This window comes from Pollachius pollachius (genome assembly GCF_949987615.1).
Source record: "Pollachius pollachius genome assembly, chromosome: 1".
NCBI classification, from domain to species: domain Eukaryota; kingdom Metazoa; phylum Chordata; class Actinopteri; order Gadiformes; family Gadidae; genus Pollachius; species Pollachius pollachius.
The window spans coordinates 5,172,971-5,195,115 of NC_136934.1; the positions used below are offsets into that span (position 1 = coordinate 5,172,971).

At 48.2% G+C, this 22,145-nt stretch overlaps 2 protein-coding genes across 2 annotated transcripts in view; both read left to right on the plus strand.

Annotated features, from left to right (window-relative positions):
• Positions 1 to 1,422: 1,422 nt before the first annotated feature.
• Positions 1,423 to 12,278, plus strand: bco2l (beta-carotene 15, 15-dioxygenase 2, like; the record flags this gene model as incomplete). Its single annotated transcript, XM_079746425.1, has 12 exons — positions 1,423 to 1,456; positions 3,725 to 3,902; positions 4,257 to 4,468; positions 4,832 to 4,947; positions 5,545 to 5,647; positions 6,282 to 6,428; positions 7,950 to 8,110; positions 8,651 to 8,818; positions 9,260 to 9,397; positions 10,037 to 10,219; positions 11,722 to 11,832; positions 12,126 to 12,278. 12 exons carry the CDS (start codon positions 1,423 to 1,425, stop codon positions 12,276 to 12,278), a joined length of 1,704 nt encoding a protein of 567 aa, XP_079602551.1.
• A 4,215-nt stretch (positions 12,279 to 16,493) lies between these two features.
• LOC307086397 (GDNF family receptor alpha-2-like) overlaps positions 16,494 to 22,145 on the plus strand; it is a gene marked incomplete at its 3' end in the record, with an annotated part of 59,265 nt that continues 53,613 nt past the window's right edge. Inside the window, exons 1-2 of the mRNA XM_079751591.1 lie at positions 16,494 to 16,931; positions 18,352 to 18,735. Of these exons, the coding sequence (XP_079607717.1) occupies positions 16,880 to 16,931; positions 18,352 to 18,735 (436 nt within the window). The 5' untranslated portion in view covers positions 16,494 to 16,879. The remainder of the gene's footprint in view (positions 16,932 to 18,351; positions 18,736 to 22,145) is intronic.

Consider the following 22,145-nt stretch of genomic DNA (forward strand, 5'->3'; position numbering starts at 1 on the left):
TATAAATATGTATAAATATATATATACAGTATGTGACGCAATACAAACAACAACGTCTACTGATGAGGTGGTGTAGCTGTTCATAAACAAGATGTTTATGACCAGTGTAAAGAGAATCAACAAATATTCAAAATGTGTCTGTTGTAGGTTTTGACGTTATATCGCGATTGCTATACTGTCATTATTGTGGAAGAATTTAATTTATGCTTGAAGATATGCAGTGTATAAACCAAGACCAGAAATGGGTGTAAGGGGGAGCTTATGAGTCTAAAGGTTAGATAAGGCTGCCGTGTTTGAATCGGTGAAGTCATTATATATTGACGGCGGATATCGCTGAATTAAAGTGTGTTACTAGAGATAGTAGGACTGCCGTTTTAATTGCTCGTTTGCTGGGAGTGTTGCGTACAAATATATGCAAATGAGACGACTGGATAATGCTTCAGCAAGGGAAGATTCATCTGGTTAACCTAATCTGAGTTTTAAAATGGCATTTATTATGGGTTTGACATTTTAGTTTACTAGAGCGGAATTTCTATAACTCGGAGCTTGGGCAATACAAAAAAAATTGTAATGCAATTTTCTTTGAAAAAAGAGCACAATGGAGATTGGTCAAATGTACTATTTCAATGAAACGCCATCCTTTGTACTTTCTTATAACAATTCAGCTTTGTGTGTTACTTGACACAACAACTTAAATAGCACTGTTGACAATCCATGACCCCTGCACACTGATTGTTTTACTTCATTACTTGGCAATGACCATGTACCGTCTGCTACACAGATAAACATGACATCGATAACAGGATTTTGTAGTCGGCCGAGGGTGCAAAGTACAATCCACTCCCCTATTACCTGACTCTCTCTCCGGCTGCTGGAAACCACATGTCGTGGAAATATCAATCATAACTATAATGTAGAATTATATACAACTTATATTAACCTTGTTTATATAATGACTATCCACATTCAAATGAATTGTATACATTCTCCCTGTATCTTAAAATACACCCCTCTTTCTCTTTAACTGAGAGAGGTTAAGATAGTTCACATTTGCATTCCCACTGGAGCCACTATATCTGATCCTAAGGCCAGGCCAATCGACTGACTTCTCTGTTTTGTAGATTCCTTTAACCTCCTTGCAGGCTTGCTTGCAGATTGGCAGACATGTCCACTTCTCCCATTGTGTATTGCAGTTAACTTGGCCACTCCCGCCAATCCTAAACTCTCCACTATGGTCACTCCCACTTAGCTTTTGTTACCTGTGCATTCCCTACCTCACAAACGTTTCCCTATAATAATCTTGTTCACCCATTGTCTCACGGATAGTATCCTTGGTAACTTTGCTGCCTGTAGTTTCCCTTGCTGGCCGACGTGTCCTATAAAGGGTTAGTGTTTCTCTTCTGCACTACAACACCTCCAGCCATGTCCAAGAAAGCAGGCAAACCCCTCCAGAACGGTGAGTAAAAGTCTGTGTCCGTGGCCATTAACCCACATCCATGGTAACAGTATGGAGACCGATGTTTGTCGAGAATGCATGATTGTATAAATATGTTTGAATTGTTGTTTCTTTATGCTGGTGGCAGGCTCCTAAGAAACAGACATATGAAACACGTTGTCATTCACTACATACAAACACAAAGACACAGATGCACGCAAACGCACAAACACACATACATAGACACAGACACACGCACACATACATGTCCACACGCACGCACACACACACACACACACACACACACACACACACACACACACACACCGCATACATACATACACATACATACATGCATACATGCATACACACACACACAAACACACACACACATACACACATTCGCGCACACACTCAAACGTACACACACACACACACACACACACACATACATAAACACACGCACACACTCTCACTGGATGAATCGACATCATTTATCACTTTGGTAGAAAGAGATGTCAACAATTTCAAATTTTCTCTCCTCTCACAGAAAAGTAAGGGACAGTTGTGGTGGCCTCAAGATATTTAACTTCACAAATCCACTATTGTTTATAAAAGACATCATCTGATTAACCAGAGGCTCAATCAACTATTCAAATGGGACAGCAATATTAAAACACCTACTGCCTCCTTGTCACAAAAAAATAAATAAAAGGAAATATTTATTTAAAATCTGCTTTTACAGCTGTCACCAATTAAAGTAAATGCCTAAATGTTTTTGGTCATCTCAAAATGAGTAAAAGACAAGATGATACCTGAAGACAATCTCCACAACAGCTCTGAGCTCATCTTTATGTGTTACCACATACTTTCATGAAAGTGCATTTGGGAGGCAAGATGAATCACAGAAGATATTTTTCATTATTATAATATAGTTGCAAGCCATCCGCCACCAACCCGATCAGAATCACACTCAATATACATTAAGATTTAAAATGATCATGCCAGTCTATTCACCATCAAACATAGGAAATGTATATCCATTTGTTGGTGCTTCCTGAAGACTTTATTTGCTGTTTTCATAACAACAATAGTCAACTGGTCCACCAGTTTCTGATAGGACACTATATATATATATATATATATATATATATATATATATATATATATATATATGTGTATGGATAAAAGATAAACCAAATGTTAAAGTTGTTGTTTGCTATATTACATATTGAACACATTTTCACGAACATAGATATTTCTTACTATTTCACTATCTAGATAATATTGAGCTAAAGTGTTAGTCAATTGCAGAATGTTCCCATGATAACAGATAAGACCGAGATAGGGATTGTGTCTGTAACAATGTCCATGCCAAAACTCCAGCTGACCTGGGCTCCTCCAGACAAGGAAAACAGCATGGCGATGGGAGAAAACCAGTTTAATGTAGAAGTTAATTGACAATAATATGAGCTGTTGCTCCATGTTGCCCTGCAGGAGATCTCTCCGAGTGTGTGTGCTGATGGCTGGTTTAACCTGTGCACATTTATTTGTTAATGCATAACAAGTTTGCAGCCTCACCCCGCCCAGACCAATCAGTATGACTCGGGACTCTAGGTCAGCTTTAACCAGCCGTCCTCCACACACACCCCATAGTGTCATTTCACAGAGTTCCATCATGCTAGGGTCCAAGAGCTCTGGGAAACGGATGTATATTGTAATGACCTGTCCCACTTAAATGTTTTTTTTTTGTTTTTTATTAAGAAAGTTGGTAAAGCGTTGGTAGCAACAACATACGATTGAGTCGTCTGTTAGGATCCATGTAGGATTTCCCACTTCGATTAGCTAATCTCATCCATAAGCTGTTAATTGTCAAGATAGCTACTGCTCTTCTGTTGACCTCTCGGATAAGCTAGGCTGCTGAGGCTAGCACCTTGGAAAGGCGAGCAGGGTCAGAGGTCGATCAAGTTAATGGTGGGCTGCTCAGCCATTTTGAGAGATAACAGAAAACGGCGACTCTTTCATTGAAGTTCCACGTTTGCAACCTAAGGTATGATAGCAGATAACCCAACGATATGGTTGACAGCTGTGCGTGTGTGTGTGTCTGTTTTTGTGTGGTGTATTTTTGTGTCTGTCTGTCTGTCTGTCTGTCTGTCTGTCTGTCTGTCTGTCTGTCTGTGTGTGTGCGCGCATTCAAAAAACACCAATTCGCTCCATCTTTGTCTGTTTAACTTCAAACGCACCTTAATCTGATGACATTTATTTAGTGGCTCCCTCTCCCTTCCACAGCCTCCAGCACCCAGAGATGTCCGCTGGCCAAAGGCCTGGTGAGCATCGCTGCCCTGGTGAACTCAGCCGAGGAGACCCCTCAGCCAATCTCCACCCACATCAAGGGAACCATCCCCTCCTGGGTCAACGGCAGCTTCCTGAGGAACGGGCCCGGGAAGTTTGAGTTCGGGAAAGACAAGTATGTTCCCTAGGGTTACGTGCTGCCAGTCAGACATGCCCCCATTACGACATTCCCCCATTCTGACATATCCCCACTCTGACATTGACGTCTAATTGTCACAGTGGCGGCACTTTGATTGTTTTCAAACGTCCCACCAATCCGACCATTTCTGTTTCCATTGTCGGAGTGGGGGGACGAGAAAACAATCTAAGTGCCGCAACTCTGACAATTAGACGTCAATGTCGGAGTGGGGATATGTCGGAATAGAAGGCGGTCCACGTTCCCTAGCTAGCATCGGAAAACGACACAAACAACCCAACGCCTCTTCGTCATCAAACACCGACCCCCCCGTGTGTGTGTGTTGTGTCACAGGTACAGCCACTGGTTCGACGGCATGGCCATGATGCACCGCTTCCATATCAAGGACGGAGACGTGACCTACAACAGCAGCTTCCTGCGGAGCGACTCCTACACTAAGAACTCGGAGAAGGACCGCATCGTGGTGTCAGAGTTTGGCACCATCGCCATGCCCGACCCCTGCAAGAACATCTTCGCCCGCTTCTTTTCCCGCTTCAAACTTCCCCGTATGTGTGCCAGTGTCTCCTCGTATATTTTCAGTAATCAAATTAATTTTAGCTCTGCGTCGGTCTGATTCTTTCTCCTTGGGAAGCAACTAACAACAACAGCTAGCAAGCCCGATATGCCGACTACGGATATGACTAATTAGGGCACAGTAATGAAGCGCTTTGAAAAGAAAATGTCAGGAGTAATTTGTCAAAAAACGTTTTATTTCTAAGTGCTCATGACTAACATGCTTTAATGTATGTGCATGGATTTGATCGCATCCTTTATTACATTCCCTCACACTGTCATCCAGAAACAATGATAAATAAACCAACTACTCAAAGTGCAACAAGACATTTATATTTCTGTGTGTGGACACGCAGAGGCCACGGACAACGCCAGCGTGAACTTCGTCAAGTACAAGGGGGACTACTTCGTCAGCACGGAGACCAACTACATGAGGAGGGTGGACCCGGATAGTCTGGAGACCAGGGAGAAGGTACTTCCATACGACTGATCCGAAGCGACTGACGGTGAATGCTCAGGTGGTAGGCCAGGTTGACTTGGAACCAGAAGGTTGCTGGTTCGATCCCTGGCTCCTCCTAGGTGATTGTCGAGGTGTCCGCGACCAAGAAACCTCACCCTTACTGCTCCTGACGGGCTGGCTGTTGCCCTGCGTGGTCAACTCTGCCGTCGATGTGTGAATGTGTGCTGGAATGGCTGTTAGTCGCTTTGGATAAAAGCGCCCGCTGAATGTTAAAGAAATACATGTGGAAGGAGCATGAAGGTACAGGTTATCAGGTTCCCCTTACTCAAGGATGCCTCCGGGGGACATGAGGATTCCAACCCAGAACTATTCCTCTGGAAGTCAACCACTCCAACCACGACACTCTGCCTCCCTGTTGCACACATGTTCTAAAAAAAAACAAAAAACACCAGAGGGATCCCCCCCCCATACGAATCGCCCCCTGCATGTTCTGTCAGCGACAAAGGGACATGGATGGTGCTGATGATGATGGTGATGGTGATGAGGAGGGTCATAATGGTGTTCTGAGCTGCCATTCCTCAGAATGATGATGGCGTCTGCCCGCCTCAGGTGGACTGGACGCAGTACGTGGCTGTCAACTCCGCCACGGCTCACCCCCACTACGGCAGAGACGGCGCTACCTACAACATGGGCAACTCCTATGGAAAGAGTGGTAGGTCTGCCTGTCTGTCTGTCTTCTACCTGTGTCTGTCTTTCTCTCGTTCTATCTGTGTCTGTCTGTCTCCTTCTAAAAAATGTTGTCCTTCTGTCTGTCTATGCATGTAAGTCACTCTGTCTGTCTGTCTGTCTGTCTGTCTGTCTTCTACCTGTGTCTGTCTTTCTCCGTCTACAAAATGTTGTCCTTCTGTCTGTCTATGCATATATATCTCTGTCTCTTTATCCTACTCTCATCTCTTACTCTGGAGACCGTTTCTGCTCTCTTACCCTGATCTCTCTCTCTCCGGTCTCTAAACCAGCTCTCTCTCTACTCTCTAACCCTGTTCTCTCTCTCTACCCTCTAACCCTGTTCTCTCTCTCTCTCTGGTCTCTAAACCAGCTCTCTGTCTACTCTCTTACCCTGTTCTGTCTCTCTACTCTCTAACCTTGTTCTCGCTCTCTCTCTACTCTCTAACCCTGCTCTCTCTCTCTCACCAGTCCCTAACCCACCTGTCTCTCTCTCTCCGGTCTCTAACCCAGTGCTCGCTCTCTTTCTCTTTCTCTCTCCCTCCGGTCCCTAACCCAACTCTCTCTCTCTCTGCTCTCTGCTCTCTGCTCTCCACCTCTGTCTTACCCGACGTGAACTCCAGGCTTCTTCTACAACATCGTGCGCGTCCCGCCCCAGGAGACAGAGGCGGACGGGGCCAAGGAGGACGTGGCCGACCTGTACGGGGCAAAGGTCCTCTGCTCCATCCCTGCCTCCGAGCCCCGGAGGCCATCCTATTTCCACAGCTTTGGTGAGGCCGAACCTATCCACATTATGAATACATTTATACTTATTATATGCTACACGTGAACCTCCTAAGATGGCGCAATTTGATTGGTTCGCTATCTCGGGATATCGGGCAATGTCCCATGGTTGAGATCTCAAACTCGGGATATTGTTCTCATCGCAAAATGTCCCGTTTTATTTCGCTAATAAAATAGAAAAAATCACGGCAAAAAGTGTTACCTTGTTTATTTTTGGAGTGTTCACGTGTAGTATACTAAAACAATTATTCAATAATTGTTAACTATATTGATTCGTGGAGTGATTAATTGATTCATGGCAGGTTTATCCGTGTGTTTCTGTAGAGCTGTAGCATCGGTCTGTCGTCGTAGAAACGCAGAAGCCATCTGCAGCATCACAAGGGACAAATGTGTCTTCCTTCTTTGTGTCTGACGGCGTTTATCTCATTGTCACTAGACACACGCACTCACACAATGAAATGTCCTTCAGTTCTGCGTATTTCAGCCTTTATTTTTTATAGCTAACCGTTTATTATATTTATTTATTTATTTTTCCGACCCGAGACATTTTATAACAGTGGTAAAAAGGTGATGATTTATAAGATCTTTGTGTGTGTGTGTTTCTGTGTGTGTGTGTGTGTCTGTGTGTGTGTGTATGTTTGTGCGCGCGTGCGTGTGTGTGTGTGCGTGCATGCGCGCATGTGTGCGCACGTGTGTGTATGCCCTCGAACACAAATCAGACGGTGTTTCTGTTTGCCCCTGTGTGGGTCGACGCCGTGAGCGCAGTTGATTGTGCTGCATCAATTCTATCATGTTTCTGTAATCTTTTCAACCAGACCGCACTTCCCCTTGTCAGACGATCTGGCACCAAGAAGGCATAATTAGACGTTGGGACGTTGTGATGCTGTAGGAGAATAGCAAGGGACCTGTATACCTTAAGCCTCCAATCATGCATCTGAATTGAGATACTGCCGTCTGCCTCGCCAGCAGTTCTGAATCCAATGTTGTTGGCATTCTGCTCTGTGTGCGGTTGTATGATGCATGTTGAGTGCACGGTACACATGTAAACACGCATGCATCTCCCTTGAGGGCAGTTTCCTTGTGTATCATGCATGTATCAGATGCAAGCGTGTGTACGTGGGTGTTTGAGTGCTTGTGCGTTTGTATGTTTGTGTGTGAGTGCTTCTGCGTTAATGTGTTTGTGTAAGTGCTTGTGTGTGTGTGTGTGTGTGTGTGAGAGTGCTTGTGTGTGTGTGAGACTGTATGTGTGTGTGTGTGTGAGTGCTGGTGTTTGTGTGTGTGTGTGTGTGTGTGCCTGTGTGCGTGTGTGTGTGTGAGTGCTGGTGTGTGCGTGCGTGCATGCGTGTGTGTGTGTGTGTGCTTGTGTGTGTGTGTATATGTTTGTGTGTGAGTGCTGGTGCATTCGTGCCTGTGTGCGTGTTTGTGTCCGTGCGTGCGTGCGTGAGAGCATTGCATGGTAGCAAGGTGTTCCAACAAGACAATCTCTTTCTTGCTCTGTTCTCCTCCAGTCATGTCTGAGAACTACATCGTGTTCATCGAGCAGCCAATCAAGCTGGACATGCTGAAGGCCATGCTCTACCAGGTTCAGGGCAAGAGCTTCAACAAGATCATGACCTGGGACCCCAAGTGCGACACCATCTTCCACCTGGTCAACCGGCACACTGGCGAGGTACCCGTCTCTGAACCCGGTTAGCCCCGAGTCCCAGCAGGGGAGCGCTAAGTAGCTTAGAGCCAGACAGACGCCGCCCGACGCTCCCAAATAACATCAAAGATGGGGAGATGACAAGAAGATCCACTTTCCAATCCTCTCCCACGGAAACCATGGCAACCTTTGTAGTTTAGCCCGAACTCCGTTTTGTTCATTTGAGTCACACTTTTACACAAAAGATACCCTTTCTGTTTGATTATCTGCCAACAAATTATAATAATATAAATACAACAATAGTGAGCGTTTGCTCTCTATCTTTCTGTGTCGGAGACAAAAGCGAGAAAATCAAAGGCAAACAAAACGGGGACATTAAAATAATTACAAATCCTTACCACCTTCCCTTGAGGAGCAACTCACCCACCACACTCCAATCTCCATTCAACAAACTCAGTCATCAGCTCCTTCGGTCTCACACGGCTACCAACACGTCCTGACGTTGTTTCAGGTCGACCCGGTCGTCGCGTGACTGACCCAATATTCTGTCTCGGTTTTGCCCCACAGCGTAGCGCGGTCAGGTACCGCGGGGAGCCTATGTTCACGCTGCACCAGATCAACGCCTACGAGGATGGAGGCTGCCTGGTGATGGACATGTGCTGCGGGGACGACGGCGCCGTCATCGGGGACTTCACCCTGGAGAACCTGCGCCGTGGCGGGGAGGAGCTGGACAAGGTGAACCCCGGGACCCTCCGTCCACGGAGAGACAGGAGGATCTGGGGGGGGGCTGTGTGCATGGGGAGACCCATGGTGAACTTTGAACGTGCATATCCAGGACAGAGAGAGATAGACGCAGACACACAGACAGACAGACTGAGAGACACAGACACACAGACACAACGACACACAGACAGACACACACACAGAGACACAGACATACGGAAACACAGACACACACAGACACACACACAGACAGACACACAGACGGACGCCTCATCAATCAAGGCATTTCCGGTTGACACTCACTGATACATCATATCACGAGAGATTCATAATATTCCAGGAAATAATATTTGTGTGGAACTGCAACTTTGACTTTAAACCATACCCTCCGTACAAATGCTTTATATTCACTGCTCATGGTTGATGTCTACCCCCTCTGGTGTTCTGTGTCAGTTCTACAACTCCATGTGCAGAAACCTCCCGAGGCGCTATGTCATTCCCCTCACTGTGGACGAAGACACCCCCATGGACCAGAACCTCGTCAACCTGTCCTTCTGCACGGCCACGGCCAAGAAGACGGGACCCGGAGAGGTGGGTGTGTGACACTGCTGCTGCTCTCTGTCAGTGGGAGAGCTTACAGTAGGGACCTCACTGAACACACCTCACACTGACATCTCATGAATGTCAGAAGAAATACTTTGGCGCCAAGTTTTTTTTTGTTGCAAGATAGTGGTAGGATTGCATGGAGAAGCCGCCTTGCCTGAACAATAGCTTTTTAATGAATAACATCTAACCTTGCTGTCATCTCGCTTGTACACACACACACACACACACCCACACACACACACACACACACACACACACACACACACACACACACACATACACTCTCTGACTGAATGACGCAAGCTTGTTGATAAAAGAAAGGTGATATGCTAGTTGTCATGGCTACCCGGCAAACAAAGTGCTGATTTCAAGGGAAAACGGTATTATGTGATGGACGCGGACATGTACAGATTCCCATTATTCCATTGATGAGATCGTATTGGGCAACATACATAACAACCTAGCGAGCCCAGTGCTATCCCAATAGGATAGGTTTACCTCCCATTAGCATAACCGCTTCGCCATAATCACCCAACTCTGCATAATTACCATCCTATTATCCACTGAGGAACAAAGCTGCCCTAATTGGTGTCAAATGTTCTCTTTGTCCCGCCCCTTGCCCAGGTTTACCTAACCTACGAGGAGCTCTTTAACGATGAGCTCCTGCAGTACGGGGGGCTGGAGTTCCCGCAGATCAATTACGCGGCGAACAACGGGCGGCCGTACCGCTTCGTCTACGCCTGCGGCTTCGGCCACGTCTTCAGCGACTCACTGCTCAAGATGGACGTCCGCACCAAGGAGCTGAAGGTAAGCGTGTTGCTCGCGCCCGCGTGGGTGCCAGATCGACTCGGCTGCCAGATCGACCCGGGGTCCTGCGCTTACAGATGACGTATCGAAACTTGACGTATCGACACAAGCCAACGGACAAAACCCCGAAGGGTTGTTTATAAACGGGGCTCAATCAAGGACATAAAAAGAAGGCTCAATCCGTTGTGGTTTCGGTTTCATTGAACGCAGCCCCTTCCTTCGCACAAACAAAGCCATTGGAAACTGTTCTAAAAGCACTGATGATATGTAATATGTAACCCAGTTCCTGTTAGGGACTCTTATTCTGAAGGAGGAGAACGGAAGTGTCTGCGTGTGGGTCGCTGTTTTGACTCTGTGTTGGGAGTGCTGGAAATAAAGGGGATCGCCCCGTTCAGTGAATGGAGTTAACCGATTCTTCTTTTATATATTACCCAAGTATAGGCAACAATAATTTGCACATTAAATTATTATTCATAGATTAGAAAACAAAAGGAGATCATTAATACTTGAGAATAACATGGGAATGAATGAAACGCGCGTGCGCATTTAAAAGACAGCGTTTACAGGAAGTGAGTCATTATTGCGCATCTAGGAGCCCGAGTCGATCCGGCAGCCGAGTCAATCCGGTACCCACACCGGCACGCTCGTTATTTCATCAACGTTTCACCGCTTATGCGCTTCAGTTACTTTTTCTGTGTTGACAAATCTTTTCTCTGTAAACGGATGGACAAAATTTGGTTTACCTTTTACGTTTGACTTATGTTGACTTGTATTCCAATGTACATTTTGTGTTTATTTTTTGTTTTTATTTTAATTATGGGTGATTATTATATTGTGACTTTTTTTATTATAATTAATGTCCTGTCTTTTGGATTTTTTGTGAGCTGCTTTAATGGCTTTGTTTCCCCTGGGGGCTAAATCAAGTCTCTCTCTCTCTCTCTCTCTCTCTCTCTCTCGCTCTCTCTCTCTCTCCCTCCCTCTTTCTCTCTCTCTCTCTCTCTCCCCCCCTCCCCCCCGTCTCCCTCGCTCTCTCTCTCTCTCTCTCTCTCTCCCTCCCTCCCTCCCTCCCTCCCTCCCTTCCTCCCTCTCCCTCTCTCTCTCTCTCTCTCTCTCTCTCTCCCTCCCTCCCTCCCTCCCTCCCTCCCTCCCCCCCTGTCTCTCTCTCTCTCTCTCTGAGTGTAACTGGACACCAGATAAGGGATAGATGTCACCGGGGTCCAATGGGCCCAGAGTAACACTGCCTCGTCTGGTTGTGTCTGGTTGTGTCTGGCTGTGTGTGGTTGTGTCTGGTTGTGTCTGGTTGTGTCTGGCTGTGTGTGGTTGTGTCTGGTTGTGTCTGGTTGTGTCTGGTTGTGTCTGGTTGTGTCTGGCTGTGTGTGGTTGTGTCTGGTTGTGTCTGGTTGTGTCTGGTTGTGTCTGGCTGTGTGTGGTTGTGTCTGGTTGTGTCTGGTTGTGTCTGGCTGTTTGTGGTTGTGTCTGGTTGTGTCTGGCTGTGTGTGTAGGCGTGGCGTCACCACGGCCTGTTTCCCTCCGAGCCGGTGTTCGTCCCTGCCCCCAACGCCACCGGGGAGGACGATGGCGTGGTCATGTCTGTCATCATCAACCCCAAAGAGGTCAGTGGGGTCAGGGGTCACCATAGAAAACAACAACAGTGCACTCTTATTTATAAAGGATTTTGTGTTTACAGCTGATTACCATTCAAACTTTGTGTCTTAAAGAAACAAGGTGTCAAAGACGATATGGGGGGGGGGGGACCTCCACTTACAATGATCCACATTACAGTGTGATATTGCATCCCCGGAGACGCCAGAGTGGGGGGGAGTTCGCCCCCTTCAATTACCTTAAGAAGGAGGGCTACACCTCGGGTGTGATGTCATCTCTCATTCCTTGTGTTTTCTCCTTGGAGGACAAGAGCACGTTCCTGCTTGTCCTGGACGCCAAGTCCTTCACGGAGCTGGGACGCGCCGAGGTGCCCGTCAACATTCCGTATGGGACGCACGGCGTGTTTAACGACATGAACCAGACGGGCGTTACCGTGACGCCGACACACCGCAACTGAAGAGGAGTGAACGGATGACTTCAATGGAAGAAAAAAAAAAAAAAAAAAAGGGGAAAAAAATACTTCAGCGCGATCATGGCGGCTGCCGCCAGAAGGCCGGGGACCTGGCGATCTATTTTAGTGAAGCTCTTTAGCAGAGCTGATCCCGTTAAACTCGGTTGGGACTAGACAGTGGTTTTCTTTGTGGCAGACAGTGGTTATGTTTCTTCCGGGCTGGGGGTGAATTGTGTTTGTGTGCTGAGCAGAGCGTGTTGGTGTGCAGAGAGACTCTGCGCGGAGCCACAGCCTCCTCATGTAGACACTCTTCGACCGTTCAAACAGATATAGAGAGAAGTCTTTTTGCGACCTTCAACATTTCAACTGATTTGACTTTATAGACAACATGACTTTGGTTGACGTGACACGCATACTGTTTATACCGGCTTTAAGCATAGGTGTGCACGGCGGTACAAAAAACTAAAAAGCACTACAAATAAAGCCGATCATAAGTACTGAAATGACATTTTGTTTGTATGTATGCTTTTTTAAATCATTTAAAACTAAGTGTTTTACAGCATATACAGAATGGAAAGACAATAGCCTCGTTGAGCAACACACAGCACTTACGACACGCAAAGAGGCATCACAGGAAATTGAATTCTCATAAGGTAATGTGATAGAAAATGGTCAATGTCTAGGAAACAAATGGATGGAGGTGGGCCAGTCTCTGGAGAGTCGAAGCAACGACGACATTCTCCGCTATAAACAACCCCATACCCATTGGTTGTTGTTGTTGTGCAAATGAACCGGGTTGTAGATGTTTCAAAAGGAAGAATCAAATGTGACTGCAGCAGACGATATTGAACACCACAGAAATACAAACAAGTTTATAACAGGAATTTAAATTGAGATTGCTCTATTGGAAGGCCCTGATGTATGCTCGTGGTCATTCTAGATCTTCAATCAATTTTCCCGTAGGTTATAACAGTTAAACAAGAAATATTAAAATAAGAATTTTAACACTATGTCCTTTTACAGTATTTAAACCTGTTACATATCGTATCATGAAGTGGGGGCTCAGCATTGCTCTTCATCTTTCTTGCTCATTATATTGTAATTACACTCTCAGATCCAGCCCAACAGAGTGCACGCATATTCTGACCTCATATTCATGGAGATTTAATATTTTCAAATATTATTATATATTACTGCCTGTAACGAAGAGGGACTTGCTCCTAAATATGTCTCATTTTATAAACGTCAAAGGGGTTTCGTTTTACATTTGACTTCCTGTAGTGATTAATTGTGAAACGACTTCATCACGCTTCTTGTCTCAGGTCGTGGACTGCTCGCTAATACGTCTCTCCCAAGATGTACATTAATTAGCACATCATTTTCTTATCTAATCTGTGTGTATGTGTGGGTGGGTGCGAGTGTGTGTCAGGTCATTTAATGATATTTTAAATTAATTGCCGTTCTCTACCAAAGGCTACGATATCTGAGTGTGTTGCTGAACTATAGTGACCCCTTGCTTGGGGTGTATTTAGTTTAGAGCTGATTTGTTTGTGCTGTATGAATCGCGTCATCACTTAACCTAGTGTCCGTTTAAATCTATAAAAGCACAACATTTAGACGGATTTATGATAATTCAAGATTATTTCTATTATCATTATTGATATGATATTATGATATTATTAATATTATGAAGGATTGGGTGCTTTCTCCCATTGTCTTTGTATCCTCCGGTAAAGGCCAGCTGCCCTTAAAGACATAAACACATGTAACAAGTACAACGCACCATGAGTTTGCTGTGTTCAGATCAGCAGGCAGCAGTGACTCCAAATCAAGGTGGGTGTGACTTTGTTGACTGTCAATCGTGTGATTGGCTTTAATTATGTTTGACCTCTTTTTTGACTGCCTTTTCTGTCTCTCTCAAGTGAGTCAGTTAATCATGGCAAAGTTCTCACTTTGACGGTAATCGCTGTCATTATTTAAGACTCCATTAATGATAGGAACCCTTCGAGGCCACATTGGAAATATGTGTGTGGGGGGGAGACTGACAGAGACAGAGAGATGTTCCTTAAATGTGAAAACAACTTCCTTCTTGATCCAGATCTGTCATGGCATGTCGAAAAATCTCCAGCCAAAATTGCTACTTGGTATGCAGTTAAAATAGTCCCTGCGTCTGTGAGCGTGTGCGTGGGTTTGCACACGAAAGTTGTGTGTCTGTGTGAGTGTGTGTGTGTGTGTGTGTTTGTGTGTATCTGTCTGTTGGCATGCGTATGTGTGTTTTCACACAAACTTTGCATATATGTGTGTGTGCATATGTATGCGTTTTGGCCCGCAGGACTGTTTGCATTTGTAGTAAAGTGTGTGTGTGTGTGTGTGTGTGTGTGTGTGTGTGTGTGTGTGTGTGTGTGTGTGTGTGTGTGTGTGTGTGTGTGTGTTGTGTTGTGTGTGAGCGCGTGAGAGTGCATGTGTCTATCCATGCATTGTGAGCGGCTGAGTCTCCACGGGCTCCCTCTCTCTCTGTCTAATTGTACAAGGCGAAAAAAGTGGAGTTGCTGCATCAAGCTGGAGCCGGGGAAATTAAATACCCACGGAGAAGGGTGCATCATGCAATGTCAACAAGAATTAAATCCCACCTTGGACTTGATAGCCTGACACATAAAAAACGATGCATATAGAGATGCATCCACCTGCGGTGCCCTAAACGAACGCAAGATCCCGGGTGGCCCTCGGTAAGAATCCACAATGAGAGACTTGTGTTTTTCTGACACAATGCGTCTCTTACGTGATAATCATCAACGCCGCTTCTCCCTGTGGGTCGCGTGACGACGGCACAGCGATACACCGAGCGTCCAATGAATCGGCGGCGGGTTGCATGCAGTGTAGGCCTACATACAGGACGAGCCTGTCCGGCACGGCCTGTTCCCATGCTGCACGACGCTGGGGGTCAGTGCGTTGCGTGTGGGCAGAGGAGTGCAGACGGATGCCACGGACCTGGAGCTCAGAGACAGCCCGACTCTTTCTGCCTCGGTGAATAGAAATTGGGCCTGATGGACAAACGCCGTTACAAACCAGTGGCCTTGTACTTTGTCACTGTCGGGAGCTCTAAATAAAGGCTTTGTGTTTCAAGATGTGTGATTCATAATCACACATCATTCGTAACATTCATAACATTCCAGACACCATTCAGGCGATGATGCCCAGCAAAGTAGTTTTGGTTAATGCAAGGCAATTTCCACAAATGCCAGCTTCTGCGGGTTACCACCAGTTGGTCCCATCAGACACCAATAATAGAGGCCTCTGTGTCATTTGTTTAATCTTTCTATCTCAGGAAGCACACATGTGATGTGGAGTGAGAGGATATTGCTGGAATGAATGATGGCTCTGTAATACGCTCTGCTTTAGAGCAACTGTTCCTCAGGACCCTTTTCTTGAGGAACAGTTCTTAGTGAATATCCAAGGATTGTCTTGTCACAGAAAGCCTTGGGCTTAGTAGAGAATACAATGTATGAATCGAGAAATCAATGTCCTCAGAAGTTAACACTTTCCATTGCATTCCCTTCTACCACCGTTCCCTTATTTTATCGTTTGTAGTTGTGCGTGTGTGTGTGTTTGTGTGTGTGTGTGTGTGTGTGTGTGTGTATATGTTTGTGTGTGTGCGTTTATCTGTGTGTGTGTTTGTCTGTGTGTGTGTGTGTGTGTGTGTGTGTATGTATGTTGTGTGTGTGAACTTGCGTGTGTGTGTGTGTGTGTGTGTGTGCGTGCGTGCGTGCGTGCGTGTGAACGACCCTCCACTACTCACCGAGACAAACCTGCGATGGATCCAATCGGAATAACAATTGTGAAAAAATATATCTAATAATATGCTTCTGCCCCGTCAATCTTGGTCTACTTTATTTCCAGATTCCATTGCATCGTTGTGTCTGGGAATAATTTAGTTCTCTTTATTTTTATTTATTATTATTTATTTCCTCTCCGGTTGAAGCAGGACATCGTCACCGCCCTCTGCTGGAGCACCGGAGCCCGCTTATAAAGCAGGACCGTCAGCTGCACATGCAGTGCGTGCGGTGGAAAAACAAACGCTCGCACTCTCCAAGTGTCATTCTCAGCCGCGCGGCATTTGGTGGAGCTGAGGATCCAGACCGGCTTCCCTGCATGGAGCTCGCCGGCACTTTTAATTGACTTCATGTTCCTCTTCAAAGCTCTTGATGCAACTTTCGATTTCCGTCGGTTTCTGCTGCTGCAACGGGACTGATTTATCCAGACTACATAGCCAGAGTCAAGGGGCACCGGGCTCCGGTGATGCGGACAGAGCATAGTGATCCGATAGCAACGCAGCTCAAACGGGACCGAGGGAAAACTTATTTCATGGATTGATCGGTGCTACAGTTTATCTTTTTTTTCAAAGAAAAATCTGAAGGATTTGAGGGGTTCCGAACATTGACGGATTATTTGAAAAAAGCGTGGATTTTCAGAAGGTGCGCCCCGGTATTGGAGGAGTTGTATTAGGAAATCATCTTAGTTAATCCTGGGTCAACGTTCACCTTTATTAGGCGGACAAATACTCCTCAAATTCTGGATTGCAACTCATCTTTCCTGTCCCTGAAGACACAATGAAGTCCATCACCATGTGGAATTACATTCATGTCCTTCTTCTGTTGTTAGGTGAGAGGTAAACGTCTGATCATGGATCATCACTGCTATACTCTGCCTGTCCGTCCACTTTTTGACGCATTTTCTCTCCATGTGTGCGTTTAAGGGGAGCCGGCATGATGTCAATGTGCTTAAAGATATTCAGGCATCTGAACATCTTGATTAACATAGAATGTCTTATTGATTTTCAAAACCAATTTATATTTCAACTTATCAGTGGAAGCATGTAGCAGTTGTTTTATTTGAATAATGGTCAGATGGACACAGCAGCCCACAAATACACCAACATCCAACAACCATAACTGGATCATTTCGGCGTGTCGTCGTCTTCTGAAAAGGGTATTTTAAATTGCAGACTGTCTTACAGAGTGTTTAAAGGATGTGGTAATGCCCCCCCCCCCCCCCCCCCCCCACCTTCTATGCTCAGTGAAAACAACATTATAATCATCGTCTAATTATATCAACCATCACTGCATGGTGTGTTTATGGAAATATTTTGCAGTTCAAGTATAATGCAATGCGTTTTCCTTCTGAATATGAATATGTGCCCTGACTTATTTTTCCTCCTCCGTGACTGTGTGCAGCTATTGCATGAAGGCTGAAAGTTCAAGGCGGCCACAAGATGTCTCTCTTGCCACTTCATTGTTAGGTGTCGAGGTAGACCAGCTATTCAACCAGATGAAATTTTCAATCGTGGCGTCTGAATACGTTGTAGATCGTCACCACCTGTTGATTTATCTCCTGAACATCGACCCAAACCCATGGTTTTTGTGCGAACCGTGGATCGTGCATTGCAAGCATTTGCCTCGTTGTCGTTGGCCTGGTTGACAGACCTCGAGTGATAGAATAATTATTGGGCTTAGCTTCCACGACAGAATGTTGGTGAACCGGTAGAGAAGGTTGGATTTGGCTGACTAAGTCAGTTCTGCTTTTGTTTCGTGTACCACCACGCACAGAGCCAACTGGTTTTATCTTGATAAGAAGAATCCTGATTGTTAACCCAAACGACCCAGGAATATGTTCAAAACCCTGTTTTTCAAACCTGGAAGTCCCACCCTTTGGCAGGTAGGTTTATGTTGTGTATTAGTTTTAATGAGTCGGAGTGCTGTCAGTTAATTGCTGGGTAGTCATACTGCAGTCTAAGCAAAACCCCAGCCAGTTCTGCCCCATACCAACAAAATGGTACGCACACACACACACACACACACACACACACACACACACACACACACACACACACACACACACACACACACACACACAATTACTCACTTCCAAGCTTGAAAGGCAAAGATGCAAACACAAAAAGGTCCCCTATAGATTTATTTATTTATATAAGGCACAGAATGCCTTCAGATTTCCTTTCACTGCGTCTGATCTTTCCTCTCTCTCTCTCTCTTACTCTCTCTCTCGCCCCTGACCCCCCCCCCAGATCGGGCCGTGCCCTCCTGGGGGGGCTCCTCCTCCAGTTCGCCCGGCCTGGCTCTCTCCGGTCCGGGCGGTGACGACGCGGGGGTGCTGCTCAGCCCCGGGCTGCCCCCTCAGCCCCAGGCCGGCCTGGCCCCGTGGGTGGACTGCGTGGAGGCCGCCGAAATGTGCAACCAGAACCCCCACTGCAGCTCTCGCTACCGGGTGATGCGGCAGTGCCTGGTGGGCAAGGAGAAGGACTCCATGCTGGACACCAACCGGGAGTGCCGCGCGGCCCTGGAGGTGCTGCTGCTCAGCCCGCTGTACGAGTGCCGCTGCAAGAGGGGCATGAAGAAGGAGCTGCAGTGTCTGCAGAGCTACTGGAGCATCCACATGGGACTCACCGAAGGTAGGGGGGGCATGGGACTCACCGAGGGTAGGGGGGGCATTGGACTCACCGAGGGTAGGGGGGGCATGGGACTCACCGAAGGTAGGGGGGGGCATTGGACTCACCGAGGGTAGGGGGGGCATGGGACTCACCGAAGGTAGGGGGGGCATGGGACTCACCGAGGGTAGGGGGGGCATGGGACTCACCGAGGGTAGGGGGGGCATGGGACTCACCGAGGGTAGGGGGGGCATGGGACTCACCGAAGGTAGGGGGGGGCATGGGACTCACCGAAGGTAGGGGGGGCATGGGACTCACCGAGGGTAGGGGGGGCATGGGACTCACCGAGGGTAGGGGGGGCATGGGACTCACCGAGGGTAGGGGGGGCATGGGACTCACCGAAGGTAGGGGGGGGCATGGGACTCACCGAAGGTAGGGGGGGGGCATGGGACTCACCGAAGGTAGGGGGGGGCATGGGACTCACCAAAGGTAGGGGGGGGCATGGGACTCACCGAGGGTAGGGGGGGGGCATGGGACTCACCGAGGGTAGGGGGGGGGGCATGGGACTCACCGAGGGTAGGGGGGGCATGGGACTCACCGAGGGTAGGGGGGGCATGGGACTCACCGAGGGTAGGGGGGGGCATGGGACTCACCGAGGGTAGGGGGGGCATGGGACTCACTGAAGGTAGGGGGGGCATGGGACTCACCGAGGGTAGGGGGGGCATGGGACTCACCGAGGGTAGGGGGGGGCATGGGACTCACCGAGGGTAGGGGGGGGCATGGGACTCACCGAGGGTAGGGGGGGGCATGGGACTCACCGAGGGTAGGGGGGGCATGGGACTCACCGAGGGTAGGGGGGGGCATGGGACTCACCGAAGGTAGGGGGGGGGCATGGGACTCACCGAGGGTAGGGGGGGGCATGGGACTCACCGAGGGTAGGGGGGGCATGGGACTCACCGAGGGTAGGGGGGGGCATGGGACTCACCGAGGGTAGGGGGGGCATGGGACTCACCGAGGGTAGGGGGGGCATGGGACTCACTGAAGGTAGGGGGGGGCATGGGACTCACCGAGGGTAGGGGGGGCATGGGACTCACCGAGGGTAGGGGGGGCATGGGACTCACCGAGGGTAGGGGGGGGCATGGGACTCACCGAAGGTAGGGGGGGGGGGCATGGGACTCACCGAAGGTAGGGGGGGGCATGGGACTCACCGAGGGTAGGGGGGGGCATGGGACTCACCGAGGGTAGGGGGGGCATGGGACTCACCGAGGGTAGGGGGGGCATGGGACTCACCGAGGGTAGGGGGGGGGGGCATGGGAGTCACCGAAGGTAGGGGGGGGGCATGGGACTCACCGAGGGTAGGGGGGGCATGGGACTCACTGAAGGTAGGGGGCTGGCCTGGGACTCATGAAGGTAGGGTCTGGCCTGGGACTCATGAAGGTAGGGGGCTGGAATGGGACTCACCGAAGGTAGGGGGGGGGCATTGGACTCACCGAGGGTAGGGGGGGCATGGGACTCACTGAAGGTAGGGGGCTGGCCTGGGACTCATGAAGGTAGGGTCTGGAATGGGACTCATGAAGGTAGGGGGCTGGCCTGGAACTCACTGAAGGTATGGGGGGGGCATGGGACTCACTGAAGGTATGGGGGGGGCATGGGACTCACTGAAGGTATGGGGGGGGCATGGGACTCATGAAGGTAGGGGGCTGGAATGGGACTCATGAAGGTAGGGGGCTGGAATGGGACTCATGAAGGTAGGGGGCTGGCCTGGGACTCATGAAGGTAGGGTCTGGCCTGGGACTCATGAAGGTAGGGGGCTGGAATGGGACTCATGAAGGTAGGGGGCTGGCCTGGAACTCACCGAAGGTAGGGGGGGGCATTGGACTCACCGAGGGTAGGGGGGGCATGGGACTCACTGAAGGTAGGGGGCTGGCCTGGGACTCATGAAGGTAGGGTCTGGCCTGGGACTCATGAAGGTAGGGGGCTGGCCTGGAACTCACTGAAGGTATGGGGGGGGCATGGGACTCATGAAGGTAGGGGGCTGGAATGGGACTCATGAAGGTAGGGGCTGGAATGGGACTCATGAAGGTAGGGGGCTGGAATGGGACTCATGAAGGTAGGGGGCTGGAATGGGACTCATGAAGGTAGGGGGGGCATGGGACTCATGAAGGTAGGGGCTGGCCTGGAACTCACTGAAGGTATGGGGGGGGCATGGGACTCATGAAGGTAGGGGCTGGCCTGGGACTCATGAAGGTAGGGGCTGGAATGGGACTCATGAAGGTAGGGGGCTGGAATGGGACTCATGAAGGTAGGGGGCTGGAATGGGACTCATGAAGGTAGGGGGCTGGAATGGGACTCATGAAGGTAGGGGGCTGGAATGGGACTGACTGAAGGGCTCATCCCTGTGGTCGCTTTGACATCCGAGTCCCAAAGGACCCACGGGGGTGTTAGTAAGGTGGCGTGGTGCATAGGAGGACGTGTCGGGGATTTGCAGCGCGTGGCTGGTTTTCTTGATTGGCGCCTTTTGGAGGTTTAAGTGGGGAGAGTTTAAGTGCGAGTGGGGTGTTTTTGTTGTTTGTTTTTTGCCCGGGTTCCCTGACATTTAGTAAGTGGTATGAATACGCCGGTGATTCTTTAGGCGAGGTCCGCTAATGTGCAGTTTATGCAGCGTTTGAAACATAATGGAAAGGTTGAAAAATCTGCACCACAGGTGGTCCTCTGCATTAGTATGCGGGCGCCGAGCGGTTATTTGTTTCTACCTGAGTGTGTGTGTTTGTGTGTGTGTGTGTGTGTGTGTGTGTGTGTGTGTGTGTGTGTGTGTTTGTGTGTGGTCTGTGTGGTGTGTTTGTTGTGTGTGTATGTGTAGCCATAGCTTGAGAGGACATCAATCGTGCGATAAAATGCGGTTGATTCCCGGGCGCAGGCTGTTCTTAAGGCTGTGAGGACGTACGATGCATGTGTAAAATATTAATTGTCAAAGAAAGAAAACGAGTTTCATCGTGTGAGTGAAAATATGTAAGCATGAAAAAATGATGCTCACTATCTTTTATTTAGCTAAATCCCTGCCACTGTTTTCTTGAGATAAGGTGCTGAAATCCCAATGTTACGGCCAGGACAAATAACCACTGTCCAGCCTAGGACACGCTGGGAATGATTTGTACCTCACCCAATAATGTTGCCATATTTCCCCGACGGCAAGATACCCACAACCCCCCCGCCCCCCCTCCCTGTCTCCTCAAGAAAAATACATGCTTTTCTGCTTTCCTCTCACCCTCTAAGGTAATGGGCCATAATGGGATTAGTTTAGGGAGAACTGGGAGGGGAGCCCTATTGGTTTTCACCTAAAGTGTTCCACATTACCATATTATTAGGTTATGGCCCGCCACAGTTCAATGGCCCTTATAGTCCTATTGCACTATAACACCAAACATAAAACAACA